General features: G+C 41.3%; 2 protein-coding genes across 2 annotated transcripts; both read left to right on the top strand.

Annotated features, from left to right (window-relative positions):
• The first annotated feature begins 1140 nt into the window (after positions 1-1140).
• Positions 1141-5023, top strand: LOC139941627 (histamine H2 receptor-like). The gene is made up of 2 exons (XM_071938212.1): positions 1141-1331; positions 2610-5023. The coding sequence occupies exon 2, from the start codon at positions 2674-2676 to the stop codon at positions 3877-3879; it is 1206 nt and encodes a 401-aa protein (XP_071794313.1). The 5' UTR covers positions 1141-1331; positions 2610-2673; the 3' UTR covers positions 3880-5023.
• Positions 5024-5679: 656 nt separating this feature from the next.
• On the top strand, positions 5680-15997 carry LOC139942253 (alpha-1B adrenergic receptor-like). The gene is made up of 2 exons (XM_071939043.1): positions 5680-5962; positions 12956-15997. The coding sequence occupies exon 2, from the start codon at positions 13034-13036 to the stop codon at positions 14231-14233; it is 1200 nt and encodes a 399-aa protein (XP_071795144.1). The 5' UTR covers positions 5680-5962; positions 12956-13033; the 3' UTR covers positions 14234-15997.
• The last annotated feature ends 193 nt before the right edge of the window (positions 15998-16190 follow it).

Below are 16190 nucleotides of genomic sequence, written 5' to 3'. Positions count from 1 at the left end.
TAACACAAGGGTAATGTAATAGCAGAAAGGAGTTTCCCCGTTTTTTGGAGGGCGAGTTGAACCCTGGGCTAAATTTCATAGTGGAATAATTGAATAATGATATCAGAATAGACGACTGCATGCTGAAAAGGTTCTATTAAAGGCAGTGGACACTATTGGTAATTGTCAAAGACTAGCCTTCACAGTTGGTGTATCTCAACATATGCATAACATAACAAACCTGTGAAAATTTGAGCTCAATCGGTCATCGAACTTGCGAGATAATAATGAAAGAAAAAACACCCTTGTCACACGAAGTTGTGTGCGTTTAGATGGTTGATTTCGAGACCTCAAGATCTTAAGCCTGTTTTCACAAAGAGCTAAACGTGTATAGAAAAAGGGTCATTGCATCATTGATTTTCCCAAGAAAAATGAGTTTTCCATCTTCTTGTTGTTTTTGTCATATTAGCTTTTTGTGAGAAATGTTGCTGTCAGATACGTTGCTCAGAATGTGTATATTAGCTACAGATACGCCTAGTATTCACGCATGAATATGTATGCGAGCATTTGAATTACCCTTTTTGGGATCTATTAATAACATATTATTGTATAATTGCATTGTATTGAAGCTCCATATCTTCGGCGATATTTCAAAAAACGGTACCACGTGAAATAAAATTGACACCAGTTAATTTCATTGTATCTTCTTTTACATGGGATTAAAAACAAAAGGTTCAATGTGGCTTTAAGTGTACAAAGCTAATTGAGATAAAGCAATGCTTAATGATGTTTTTTTTTTTGATGATCACGAAAAACGCACCGTTTCCTTTTAACAAAATATTTGCTTGGTTTTGAAGTGTCGCCAACAAATAATTCTTTTTGCGAAACCTCAAAACAAAACAAAAATTGTTTTTACTAAAAGTGTTGAGGAAACTATTGTCAACAACTTTGTTCGCCCAGGGTTCACCAACCAGGGTTCAACAACTTGCTCACAACTCGCCTCCTAAAACGGGGAAACTCCCTTCTGTGGTAGACAACGTAGCTGAGGTTGATGGATTTTTTTCATTAGCCATCTGAAATTGGACACGGGATTTCCGTCATGGCTCACGGGGCAACGTCCCTGCAATTTGTGGTCACCCCGCATTGGTTGTGTATTCACAAAACCTCATAGCGTTACAACCCCACATTCCTGTACTGATATTAGCGAGAGGTATCAAACTGAACACGGTTTCAGATAAGCTCAGCTTACACGCGAGGTGGCAGTCGGAAAACAACGCTTTTGACCCAGACACGGGACTTTAGGACTACAGGAGTTTGGAGCTTTCTATTTTCCCAAGGTTGTCCAGTTTACGGTGAGTCTGTTACCAGCACGGCGCTGTGGTTGCACAGCGTGTTATTTCCTTTAGAAGCAGAGAAAGGCTTGTTTGGCACTAGACGCAAAATGTTGTTCCATTTTCATATGCGGAACTAAATTTATGTTATGGTTAAATCATGGAGGAAGAAACATGATCAGTCAATTATAATTACTTTAACAATGAGAAACCAAATCGAAAATTGCCATTACAAAGTTGTAGCGATCTCGCACACTCACAGTAAAAGTCATTTAAACGGAAAGATGTTAACATTTGTACGAAGTACAATCATTGTGTGTAGGGTTTCTATGTTGTATATATACTCAAATACAAGAGTATACCCAATGGTATTACGTGGCCATACTTTGGCGTGTCATGGCCGGGTGGTTAAAGGCAGTGGACACTTGGTCATTACTCAAAATAATTATTAGCATAAAACCTTACTTGGAAATGAGTAATGGGGAGAGGTTGATGGTATAAAAAACATTGTGAGAAACGGATCCCTCTGAAGTGTCATAGTTTTCGAGAAAGAAGTAATTTTCCACGAATTTGATTTCGAGACCTCAAGTTTAGAACTTGAGGTCTCGAAATCAACCATCTAAACGCACACAACTTCGTGCGTCAATGGTGTTTATTCTTTTATTATTATCTCGCAAGTTCGATGACCGACTGAGCACAAATTTTCACAGGTTTGTTATTTTATGCATATGTTGAGATACACCAACTGTGAAGGCTAGTCTTTGACAATTACCAATAGTGTCCACTGCCTTTAAGCACAAGACTCAAGCTCTTTAGTTTATGATCAGCACAGTGTAAATTCAAGTCCCAGTCAAGGCACGTGTGTCCTTGAGAAAGGCCACTATATAACCAAAATTGCTTCCCTTAAAAAAAAGTTGTAAAGATGGGTTATGTGAAAGGGCTGGTGGTATAACGTATCTTGGAAAGAAAATAACATGCTGGTTGAACCTATAAGCGGTGACTTAAAATCAGCTTGGGGTTGTATAGCCCAATGGAGTTAATCAAATTAAAGGAAATGTATATAATTTGCCCGATGAACAGGGATTATTTAAAGCCCATTTATCTAGCTACTGGACGTGTGTACGCTGTTTTATAACAATATTGTTGATGTTATTTTATATAAGCATCATTATTAGCATACCACTGGTGCCTTTAAAAAGGGTTAAAGGCCAGCCCTGAAAGTAACTTTACTTTAATCGTAAATGTCCGCATCATGACTGATCAATTGACACAGACTGTTGTTTCCTTTCTACACCATAGGGAGGTTCGTCCCAAGTGCACTTTGAAAGAACGCCTACCCAGATAACCGGCTTCATAAGACACCATGACCATGGCAGCTGATTTAATGACAACCAATATGGCGACGACATTAATGACAGAGACGCATACATTTTTCATCTCGCCCGAAAATGCTACCAGTGACAGCTATTTCGTTATGACAACTGATGACGAGTTAATCAATTCAACTGGCGATACTTTTGTTGAGAACTTCACGACCGCTAGCGATGATATCCTCGTAACAACGCCAATGGGAGACGGTCGAACCTTCCGCTTTGAGGACTACACGCAGCGAGCCATCATCGGCAGTCTCGTCTGCTTCGTGGCCTTGTCTGGCTTCGTAGGGAACGTCTTGGTGATTCTGGCCGTTGTCTTATCAAAGAAGCTTCAGACCCGCACCAATGCTTTTGTCGTCAACTTGGCCTCGGCGGACCTGGTGACTTGTCTAACTGCACCGTTTGCAGCGGTGGCGCTGTTCAGCATGAAGGGCTGGCCGATGCCAGAGGTGGTCTGCACTGTCGCAGCTGCTATTGGGTTTACAAGCCTTGGCTGCAGTATCATGAACCTCGCGGCCATCTCCATTAACCGATTCGTGCTCATCACTAGATCCATTGGAACTTACCACTCCATCTACACACCTAAGAAGATAGCAACCACGTTGGTATTTACGTGGCTCTATCCAGCATTAGTCTGTTCCCTTCCATTCTTCGGTATCGGTAAATGGGGTTACTCAGACAAGTACAAGACTTGTACTCAAGACACCTCGGTCGAATCGAGCGATCTATTTAGTCTGTTGCTATCTGCTCTGATCTACCCCATTCCACTCATCATCCTGTTCGTCTGTTACTTCAAGATCTACCGCCACGTCACAGGCCACATGAAGAAGATGATGGGGAAGGGCATTGAGATGGCTGACACTTCCAATCCTTCGGGTGCCAGCAGCACTCAACTACACAAGGAACCAGCGGGAAGCTTCAGCAAGAGACAGGTACAGATCACCAAGAATCTCTTCCTTGTGGTGTGCGCCTTTATTGCCTGTCTGGCTCCCTTCTTCATTGCTCTGATGATACCGCCCAGCGATCCGGTCATCCCATGGACTGGGGCGATCATCATCTTCAACAGCGCCGTCAACCCCGTCATCTACGGGGTGAAACACCCGCACTTCAAGGAGGTGTTCCGTCAGATGCTCCGGTGTCGGTACCACATGATTCCGGAACCATCGAGCTGTCTCAGAAAGATGAGATCAAAATAGACTGAAAACTGATAACTGTAAATACCAACGACTTTATACAACTCATTTTTTTTTTTAGCAATTTGAACAGTAAAAAACTTGAGTGGTGTATAGGGAGCACCTAAGAAAACTTAAGAAAAGTGGAATCTATCAGAATAGACGACTGCAGATCAGGCTAATTACAGCCCGATTTCACAAAGAAATAAACATTAATTTGAAAAAAAGTCATAATCATTGTTTTTCCGAAATATAATTAGTTTTTCATCTTCTTGTTTGTTGTTTTTCATTAAGTTTGCTTTAAATAATTTCTTTAAACAAACAATAATTTTGTCCTGTCGTTGCGGATTGGTTTAGTTCACCGGACCCAAGCTCTTGTGTCGTCAGCAGCAGAGTGTTTCGAATCTCGGTCGTGACACTAGTTGTGCCCTTGAGCAAGGCACTTGATCGTAGTTGCTTTGTATTATTAAGATAAGTTGGAAAGGTAGTGCATTTCGTTTTACTAGCCAGGCTCCAAAAGTGGGTGATTTCCATGCCTCTTTATTGACTGTGAAGAGGATACATTTGTTTCAGCCCGTAGGTGGCATTGTGTCCCTGGTGACCTTGTGTCGATGTGGGTTGTATAATGTCCTTGTCGGCTTGTGCACTGGAAGCTATAGGGGATGATCTGGGCAAATCTGATAGTTGCACAAGTATTAAGGCACTATTGGTAATTACTCAAAGTAGTTATTTGCATAAAACCTTACTTGGTAACGAGTAATGTGGAGCTGTTTATAGTATAAAATGATTGTCAGAAACGGCTCCCTCTGAAGTAACTTAGTTTTCGAGAAATAGTTTTTGACAATTACCAATAGTGCCCAGTGTCTTTAAGTGTTTAAAACTTTACACAAGATTAAAACAATCATGGAGGTAGAACAATCGAATTGTTGAAAATAATTAGCTACTATATTTGCCTTTAAGTGTACCCAACCTTGAGATTAAAGCAATTCTTAATTATTGTTTTTTGTTATGGTGATCACCAAAAACGCGCTGTTCCCTTTAAAGACACTGGACACTTGGTAATGTCAAAGACTAGCCTTCACAGTTGGTGTATCATAACATATGCATAAAATAACAAACCTGTGAAAATTTGAACTCAATCGGTCGTCAAAGGTGCGAGATAATAATGCAAGAATGTCACACGAAGTTGTATGCTTTCAGATGTTTGATTTCCTCGAGCACTAAGTCTAAATCTGAAGCCTCGAAATCAAATTCGTGGAAAATTACTTCTTTCTCGAAAACTAAATTACTTCAGAGTGAGCCGTTTCTTACAATAATTTATACTATCAACCTCTACCAATTACTCGTTATCAAGAAAGGTTTTTGCTAATAATTGTTTTGAGAAACAACCTGTCCACTGCCTTTAAAGAATGTTGTTGATAATACTATTATTGTTGTCAACAACTTTGTTCGCCCAGGGGTCATCAGCCAGGGCTCAACAACTTGTTAAACTTGCCTCCAAAAATTACCCTTTCTAATGTTTCAGAAGACCGCTATACAGTGTGGTTGCTGATGTCGATGGATTGTTTTTCCCCATTTTCATCGGCCATTTGAAATCAGGCCCAGGATTTCCGCCATAGTTGTAACAGATCAATTAGTCTTGGTGCAAGACGTTTCTCGTTTCCTTTTCACACACACCGCGGCCAATTCACCGACAGCGCACGCAACGACTCACCTGACTTATAGTCCACTCACCGCCGGAGATGAGTGGACTTCAAAGTCAGGTGAGTCGTTGCGCGCGCTGTCGGTGAATTGGGCGCGGTGTGCGTGATAAGGAAACGAGAAACGTCTTGCACAAAGACTACAGATCAACGTTTCTGCAATGTGTGATGACCCCATACTGAGATCCGGGTTTGCCGACTGTTGTGTACACAAAACCCCAATGCGTACATAGCATGTGACGTACCAGTTTCCGAAACATTCTTGTGCTGATAATATTTTAGCGAGAGCTAGCAAGAATCACACGGTCTCCGATTGTCGCAGCTCGAAGTACGGGAAAACACACGACTTAACATTCGGACTCGGTCCTCTATTGGAATATAGGAAAATAAAGGCTGTGCAGTTTACGGTGAGTCTGTTTACGTGTTAGTTCCTTTGAAAGGAAGGTTGGTTTGGCAAAGTTTTTTTTAAAAGATAAAGTACACAATTGTTAATCGTTAGATAAAGTTTCAATTACTTTTTTGTAAAGGTCTCATATTGTATTGAATACTTCACCAGCAGTTCATGTAGGCCTACGTATACATGTACATGTATGTGTGTACAGCCACAAACACGGGCACTATTTTTGTTGTCAAGTCCATTTTATGAACAACAGTTAAAAGGAACACGTTGCCTTGGTTCGGTCGAGTTGGTCTTTGAAAAGGGTTTTGTGACAGTTTGTTATAAAATGCATATGGTTAGAAAGATGATGTAAAAGTAGAATACAATGATCTACACAATATATGCCTCGAAATTGCGTGGTTTTCTTTTTAACTCGTCCAATAACATGGTCGGCCATTTATGGGAGTCACAAATTTAACTCCCATAAATGGCCGACCGTGATAGTTCGCGACGTAAAAAGAAAACCGTGCAATTTTGAGAGATACTTGTGTGGATCATTATATTCTACTTTTAAAACATCTTTCTAACCATAAACATTTTATAACAAACGGTTACAAACGCTTTTTATGGACCAACTCGTCCGATCCAAGGCAACGTGTTCCTTTAATATACAACCACTGATCATGCACTGATATGTAGCAGTTATCTCATCTCATTGTATGTTAAAACAATTAACAATCGCTAAGCTGTGTCAATTATAGGGAATAAAAAAAAGGAAGATTTTTTTTTGAAATCAGAGCTCGCCAAAATTGGGCTCCGGTGATCTTGTTAACTCTCAATGTAGGTATGGGCTCCAGATAATCCACTCCGCAAAGAGTCAAATTTTTTGGCGAGATTTGATTTTCAGAACACCCCTTGTAAAAGAAAGCAAATATAAATGGCAAAAGAAATTGTTGTCGTTTGAGATATCACCATCTACTTAAAAGGTTCGTGGTGACAATAGCGTAACGAACCGCAACAGGATTTCCTTCCTCCATGGTGTTACATTTCTTCTGCCTGTACCCTCGGTGGTTAACGCTGTATATACATGTATATATTATGTGGGCGTATGTGGAGGCTATGGTCATTTGAGTTTTACCACCATGGACCCCCTCTAGCTTGAGGAATGCCTTTCCGGTGTCAAGGACCATCAGATCCAGCGCCACCTGTTAAAGTGTCTGAACTCCGAAACAGCTGACCATAGAGGTCTAGTTCTCAATACATCGATGGGTGCACCCCCACTGAATTAATAGGGAGGAAGCAATTCAATTCAGATATACATTTATTTGCATGGTTCTATGATAAATAAAAGCCAAGTACATGTGATAATGGAGTTAAAGGCAGTGGACACTATTGGTAATTACTTAAAAGAATTATTAGCATAAAACTTTTCTTGGTGACGAGTAATGGGGAGAGGTTGATGGTATAAAACATTGTGAGAAACGGCTCCCTCTGAAGTGCCATAGTTTTCGAGAAAGAAGTAATTTACCACGAATTTGATTTCAAGACCTCACGTTTAGAACTTGAGGTCTCGAAATCAACCATCTAAACGCACACAACTTCGTGTGACAAGGGTGTTTTTTCTTTCATTCTTATCTCGCAAGTTCAATGACCGATTGAGCTCAAATTTTCCCAGGTTTGTTATTTTATGCATATGTTAAGAAACACCAACTGTGAAGGCTAGTCTTTGACAATTACCAATAGTGTCCACTGCCTTTAAGCATAAATAACATAAAGTAGCAGTAAAGCAGGATTAATGTAATGAATAGTATATCTGGCTATTTTGATAGCATAAGCTTGTAAATAACAGCCAAACATACCAACACACAAAACAAACAGACAGACACGCAGAAAACAATCGGACAGACGAACATAAAAAATGACAGCTATACTCTGACTGACACAAAATGCATTATTCGGCTTCATTAGGCCTAATATATTGTATAGTTTCTCAAAAATATTCTATAGTATTGATAGTCCAGTAAAAGTGTAAAAATGTTCCTCATTGCGACCTTGGTGTTGTTGGCTTTTAACTTTGGGTAGTTTGGATAATATAAGCCCTGACCGTTAAAATGGCCATAAGTTGCCAAGAGGAGCAGGGACATTTTTTTCAAGATCGATGCTCGGACGTTTAAAGTCACCTGGAAATAAAATCGTTTTTCTTTCAAACATAAGAGTATATGCTTACGAACAATAAAACAATTTTTTTTAGTTATTGTTTGTCACGATTTATATGTTTAAAAAATGTATAAAGTTGTTTGGGGGGCTGACTCCGCCTACCCCTTTTGTGACGTCAATCGAGGCAGACTTTGCCTGCAATGCGTATAGTAAACACACGTGCAAAGTACATGTACGTCCAAGTCGTGAGTTGGTACATTTCAAAAAGTTTTTTTCTGCATTCAGCAGCAATACACCTGGTCGGCATTGCCGGAAAAAAATAAAATAAATAAAAAATACTTTACTCTACGCATTACAGGCAAAGTCTGCCTCGATTTACGTCACGAACAGCGCCCTCTCGGGTCGGGGTATACTCTTAAATTTGTAAATAACATAATAACTGATTTTTTTAAACCATAGTTAACTGTTTACTCACATTCCACTCATCAAAACACATATATTAGTGACAAAAGCTTTATTTTCAAAAAATACCACTTCCAGGTGACTTTAAGAACATTACTCCGGTGTAGGGTGTTGTTATTTGCAGGGAGCTTAACTCCACGGACCCTGGAACTCTTTATCATAACATTGAGTAGAGGATACAAGTTCAAGACAAGAGTCAATGGATAATTTCCCCTTTACTGTATAAAATAGCTGTGATACTTTGAAGTTTGTTGGTTTTTATAGGATTTGAGGCATTGTATAGTGAGGTATCAATGTATGTTGGGTTTGCGGTAACACCATGTGTGTATCTACTTGCCAGGACAGTTCTTTTCAGAACTGAGAAGTCTCTCGAACCCACGAACATCTGCTCCGCGGTAGTAGAATAAAGCAAGACAGTTCTCTTAAGAACAAACTCTACCTGACAAGTAGATGCACATAAATATGGTGTTACCGCAAACCAAGTATGCATTGTTGGTTTTTGTTGTTGTACTTTTAAATTATTTATAACTGTACACTGATTGTTTTGGGAGTTTGTGTGGGGGGACATGGACAGTGGAACACAATACTGGTTTATTGCTTCATGCATGGGCAAACCTATTTGAAACCCGCGATCAGTAATGTTAACATTTATGACTGAGTCTGAGTACCTTGAAGATGGGCTATCAAATTGCAAAGAATCGCGCCGGTACCCATTACGCGAGTGTATGCTAAAATGGGCCACGACCTTCGACAAACTGTATGGCCCAATGGTATATATCTACATGAAAATGTAGCCACATGTGCACATGTGTTTTCCAAGACAATCATACCTCCGTGGTCAAACCACGGAGGTCAAACCAAGAACAAAACAACCTGATCTATTATGTGAGACATTTATTTCAAAGATGGATGGTCGTTCTTGGAGGCACATAGTCTTGGTGCAAGACGTTTCTCTTTTCCCTTTCACGCACACCGCGGCCAATTCACCAATCGCACCGACTCACCTGACTTAGTCCACTCACCGCCCCGTTTCTCCGGGGCGTGAGTGGAGGTGAGTCGGTGCGGGCGCTGTCGGTGAATTGGCCGCGGTGTGCGTGAAAGGGAAACGAGAAACGTTTTGCACCAAGACTAGGAGGCACAATGTTGGCCAGTTTGGCCTATACGAGTAGAAGAGGGCAAAAGTGTAAAGTTTACTCCTTAAGCTTTGCCCAGACTGAATTTATCTATAAAGCTTGTAAACTCAAGCCTGCACAAACATCTTCCATTGTGTGTGTGAAAATACTGTGTACAAAAGCGTTTGCTAATCGCTCATGATATAGCACCCAGCTAAACAAACTTTTAGTATTTTTTTCGAGCCAAGTCTTTGACTCCATGGCAGACCATGTTAGTTGGCAAACTAAAAGGCCAATCACGCAATTTTGAGGCTAGGCGTATTTGTGAGGATAAGTATATTCTACTTTTAAATATGTTTTTAATCATATGCATTTCATACAAACGGTTTCAAACGCTTTTTATAGACGATGTGACCTCTGACGTTACACGAAAACCATAAACTGATTCGCCTACATACCGCCGGGCAAAACCTGTGTGTTTTGGCAGCCAGCTAGAAAGTGTACGCAATCTTACTATGACTACGCAACTCAGTGCCCGGCGAAACATGACGTATATAGTGTTTTGTCAACAGAGGGCGGTTTGAATGTAAACATAGGTCACATCGTCTATAGACCAACTTACCCGATCCAAGGCAACGTGTCCCTTTAATGTCCCCGTATACAGTGTCAGCGGCTTTTAACCGCATTGTCCCAGAGAGGGCGCTGTTTATGTCTTGTGGCGCTAAACTAGCATGAACTTCGCTTCAAAATACGAGCGGTTTCCCTAAAGCTACTTTGGAAATTCAAGAAATGGTTTCTATTTTCAGCTATTCTCCACAATGTAGCTCAGTCACCTTTCACTTATCAGAAATCGCAAAACACACACTTTCGCAGGCTGTCTTGGCCCTATAAGTTGTTTTTTTAGGTATGGTGGACACAGCACTATGACACTATTAGGTTTGGGTAAATTTGTCTGTATATTACTCATACCAAACAGTGCAATAATATAGTGTCTGTCCTCCATACTCCATAAAGGTTAATTGAGCCTTCTTAGTCACTCATTGCAGTCTCAAGTTCCAGCAGCCGACAGAGTGGGAACAAGACGTCCTGACTCAATGCTGTCTCGATGTGATCTGACTGGACTATACGCCCCAAACCTAAATACATCTTCCTTGATATTTGCATAAACACTGCTTCACTATCAAAACTTAAACCCATAAGAATAAACTAACATAAGTTACACAGCCTTGCTAAAAGACCTCATTAAACTCTAATAAACCTCATTACTATGACAGAGAAAAGCTGTAGGGTATGGCCCCTAGTCTACTGTACTTCACATTCCAAATGTCTATTATGTGAATAAAACCAAACGAACAAAACCAAACTATGTTTCATTTTGTTGACCAGTATTCTGACCATGGAATTCAAGCTATTTACAGTAAATTGCAAAGAGACAAATACATCCTGACAATAATGCAAGATTTTACGTGCGAGATTTGCAATGTCTACTTTTCTTATTATTGGTTTATTAAACAATACAGCGGCTAAAACTCTATTATTATTGGTTAATTAAACGAAAAGCGGCTAACACAGTTTACAATATCAGTCGTTAAAAACTTGGCTCCACAAAATGGCGTGCCCTGTTAGTTCACGACGTATAAGGAATACTATGCAGTTTCGAGGCATATTTGTGTTGAGTTTTCTACACTTCTTTGAAAAATAACCTTTCTAGTCGTATGCATTTTATAACAAACGGTTTCAAACGCTTTGCATATACCAACTCGCCCGATCCAAGGCAACGTGTCCCCGAAACGTAATTTTGAACGCCATTGTCGCTATAGCACAGGTCGATTTTAAGGGCTCAATTACTTTTTAATCTGAACAGTCTTTTATTACTAATTGTATCACCATCTTGTAATGTATTGTTTGAGTTGTTTTTGTTTGTGCCAAAAAAGGTCAAATGGAGTGTGCAAATAAGATATAAGTTTCCTCTAAAGTTAAAAATGATTCACCGGCTGTAGTTGATTTCTCAAGAAAAATATGACATCACGCCAAGTTTGGGATCAACATTTCCTGTTATTTTGGCAGAAGTATTAGCAGCCACTTATGAACTGTTAATGACATGTGTTGCAACAACCAATAGACTCATAATATCGAAGTCTCATATAGCGCTCTTATCTACCAACAAGGCGCACGTATCTAACAAGGCGCTTAGTATATACATTTTGTAGAAAGAGAGGTTATTGAAAGTTATGAATTCAAAGACCCAAATTATGTAGCACCTTATAAGGGTTTACAAGGTGCTACGGCACATTTAGTAACCACTGCTAGGAATACGGGGCGAACCCCCTTCTCTTTTCGATAAATTTAACTGGGTTATTTTAAATGCGTTACACAACACATGGTACCAACGGCTTTGCGTCCCATTCGAAGGATGATTCAATGGTTAAGTGTCTTGCTTATGGACACAAGTGTCACGGCTAGGGATTCGAACCCACACTCTGCTGATCAGAAACACCAGATATTGAAGTCGGTGCTCTTACCCGGTTGACCACGACAAAGGATCTATTTAACGATATACCACAATGTTTGGATAACTTTTATCGCAAAAAAAAAAAAAAAAAAAAAAGGATCAAGAAAAAATATCAGTTTCGAAACATTTTAATTGCTCTTCAGAATTGTTCCGTATTGACCGAAACAGTCATCATTCTGGGAACGGTTTAACTGATAAACTCACAGTCGAAACCGGAACACAGTATACAGCAAGACAAATTACCAGATTAACAGCTAACATTATTGCATACTTCTGTCTGATCATCATAACTTCACAGTTTGTTGAGTCAAAATGTATATACATAGTGGAGAGTATTCACCAAAACTAACACAACCCTGTCAAAAAAAGCATCCTTGTGGAGTTTTCTTTTGTTTTGTTTTCCTTTGTCCTCCCCCCCCCCGACAGTTGTTCATAGACTGTGTACACAAATTTTCCTTTGTAGAGTTCCCCTATGTAGTCATTTTACTTCCCCTTTCTTGTTTTGTCTTTGGTCTCCACAAGGTACCGAAATGAGAACAGTATATACTGGCCAAACTCCATCTTGGAGAGGGGGTCATATTCTTGTCAGTAGAATAAGATACTGTTTTTCAGAGGGCTGGGCTGAAACACAAGACAACTAGGGGCATAGAATCACTATTTACATACCATTCTGTTTGCTGGCTTTAGAAAGGTGAAACAAAACCCTGTAAAATAATCCTTAAATTTCCGCATTATGATTGACGACTTAACATCAATTTGTTTTGTCTTTTCTATACAGTTTATCAAAACAAGGAAGTTCGCCACACGTGCACTTTGGAACAACGCCAAATAAACGGCTTCATTGGACACCATAACTATGACAACTGATTTAACAACAACCAATATGGCGACGACAATAATGTCAGAGACGCAGACATTTTTTACCTCGCTTGAAAATGCTACAGATGACAGTTACTTCGTCATGGCAACTGATCAGGAGTTTATCAATTCAACAGATGATACTTTTGTTGAGAACTTCACAACCGCTAGCGATGGTATCCTCGTAACAACGCCAATGGGAGACGGTCGAACCTTCCGCTTTGAGGACTACACACAGCGAGCCATCATCGGCAGCCTCGTCTGCTTCGTGGCCATGTCTGGCTTCGTGGGGAACGTCTTGGTGATTCTGGCTGTTGTCTTATCCAATAAGCTCCAGACCCGCACCAATGCATTCGTCGTCAACCTCGCCACGGCCGACCTGGTGACTTGTCTGACGGCACCGTTTACCGCGGTGGCGCTGTTCAGCATGAAGGGCTGGCCGATGCCAGAGGAGGTCTGCTCTGTCGCAGCTGCCGTCGGATTTGCCAGTCTTGGCTGCAGTATCATGAACCTTGCGGCCATCTCAATTAACCGATTCGTGCTGATCACTAAATCCATTGACACTTACCACTCCATCTACACACCTAAGAAAATAGCAGCCATGTTGGTATTTACGTGGCTCTATCCAGCATTAGTCTGTTCCTTTCCATTATTTGGTATCGGTAAATGGGGTTACTCGGACAAGTACAAGACTTGTACTCAAGACACCTCGGCTGAATCTAGCGATACCTTCAGTCTGCTGGGATCTGCTCTAATCTACCCAATTCCACTCATCATCCTGTTCGTCTGTTACTTCAAGATCTACCGCCATGTCACAGGCCACATGAAGAAGATGATGGGGAAGGGGATTGAGATGGCTGACACTTCCAACGCTTCCAGCGCCAGCAACACTCAGCTACAGAAGAAACCTGCGGGAAGCTTCAGCAAGAGACAGGTACAGATCACCAAGAATCTCTTCCTTGTGGTGTGCGCCTTTATTGCATGTCTGGCCCCCTTCGCCATCGCTCTGATGATACCGCCCAGCGATCCGGTCATCCCGTGGACTGGGGCGTTCATCATCTTCAACAGCGCCGTCAACCCCGTCATCTACGGGGTCAAACACCCGCACTTCAAGGAGGTGTTCCGTCACATGCTCCGGTGTCGGTACCACATGATTCCGGAACCATCTAGCTGTCTCAGAAAGATGCGATCAAAATAGATTGAAAACTTGTAACTATAAAATGCCAAAGACTTTTATACAACTCATTTGGGTGGCCATTTCAACAGTACCAAACTTGAATTATGTAAAACATTTAAGGGAACTCTTTATACTTGTGGTCGGTGTGATGTTTTTTGATAAGGTGTTCACATGCTGCCTCCCTCCCGCATCCACATATCCTTTTGTCAAGGCATTCGTGCCGTAAACAGCGGAGCGACAGGAATGGGAGACCACGCGTGCGAGTCGAGATGGCGCATCTAGTGGCGGGCTTCGCTCTGTTCCAGCCGCTTCGGATCGCGGCTCTCCAAGCCACGAACGCATTGACAAAAGGCTAGGATGTTTGTGTGGAGGGGTTTAATATTGTCAGCATTGTATGTTTTCGCACTATTTAATCCACTGTTTTAATCACGTACGAGTTTAATTGTTTGTTGGGGTTGAACAAAGAATTGACTAGAGTGGGATTCGAACCAACGACCTTCGGATTAAACGTGCCGGCGCTCCACTGAGCTATCTAGCCCTATATTTGTTCGGGGTGCCAGTCAGAAGCCATAATTGTTATAACTTATGCTACTTTTTGCTACCACCTGCATATAGAATCCAGCATTTTTAATTGTTATTATTTAAAATAGACTCGCATTCCTTGTCATTTGATTGGTGGAACACTTCATTCTGTGAATGCGAATAGGATTGTGATTTTCGCAACGAATACTTCGCGTTTGGTTAGTCTTGATCAAGCGTGTACACGTGCACAAAACTCCCATAGTGGAGGCTGTTGAAATCGTTTCTGAGCAACCCCGCCTACTTGAGCTTTTTTTTCTATCAAAAAGTGTGCAAGTCGCCCTAAACCTTCAAAAAATGGACGCAGGAACATGCCAGCATGACTAAGGTACAAACTGCATCTCCCTAGCATGCGCGTGATATACGTGCACAGCGTAATAATGTACACCTACATGGACCATGTTCATGCACAAGTATAGTCTGCACGGCATACACTATAATGTACATGTAGATGTAGGCATCCAACAGTTTTTACTTGCACTTGTTTACTATGGGTGCGTTCGTTTAGCTTCCCTGGGTCGACCCCGATGTTGCGTATTTATTTTTTCCCAGGACGAACGTGGGCACACAATTACAAAAAAAAAAAACAGACACGTCGCCACGTGAGCCTTCCCGTGGTGACGTCAGTGCACTGCGGGCCAGCCCCCGGAGCCCCACTTGTGGATTGGGTCACTTGGGGCTGGCCCGAGGTGCACTGACGTCACCACGGGAAGGCACACGTGGTGACGTTTGGGGGGATTTTTCTGGTTCGAAGACGAACGTTGGGTAATTGTGTGCTCACGTTCGTCCTGGGAAAAAAAGAAAAAAAATACGCAACATCGGGGTCGTTCCTGGGAAGCTAAACGAACGCACCCATTATTTCCGCACTCGACAGCATGTCCTTCTTATTTTTCTTGGACGCATGCGCAAACACGCAGTGCATTTATCCTCACATATGCGAGGCTGCACCTCACAGGCAGGAAGGAAGGAAGAGTACTTTCGTTTTTTGTTTGAGCGAAGCGTGCGAGGTTGAATATAGAAAGACACGACCGTACTCACGACTTCGCTATACTGTTTTCTGGCTGTACAGGTTGCTGAATCGTTTAATACCTTGTTGTTGAATTGAATTGTAAAAAATAGAATCAAAGCTGTGTATTATGTATTGAACTAACTTGTGAAATAGATTACAAGTACCAAATTAAATGGCAAGTGTTTTGCAAATGTAAACCAAGGATCTATGTGTGAAGTAAGTCCAACAAATACAGGCTGCTTCGGAGCGCTACGGCAGCTCGGCGAAACATGACCAACCCCCCGGGAACGATCAAGGTGATGTACACCGGTGTACATCACTTTTCATGTTACCCGACCCCCGAGTCGTGTAACATGCGTTTTTCTTGCACGTCACGTGATTGGTTCTCGA

The sequence above is a fragment of the Asterias amurensis genome, chromosome 9, assembly GCF_032118995.1.
Source record: "Asterias amurensis chromosome 9, ASM3211899v1".
NCBI classification, from domain to species: Eukaryota; Metazoa; Echinodermata; class Asteroidea; order Forcipulatida; family Asteriidae; genus Asterias; species Asterias amurensis.
Note: the sequence above shows the minus strand (reverse complement) of the source record. Positions and strands in the feature narration are given on the sequence as shown.

Coding starts and splice junctions, on each gene's coding strand:
- LOC139941627 (XM_071938212.1), top strand. CDS start 2,674: ATGACCATGGCAGCTGATTTAATGACAACCAATATGGCGACGACATTA.
- LOC139942253 (XM_071939043.1), top strand. CDS start 13,034: ATGACAACTGATTTAACAACAACCAATATGGCGACGACAATAATGTCA.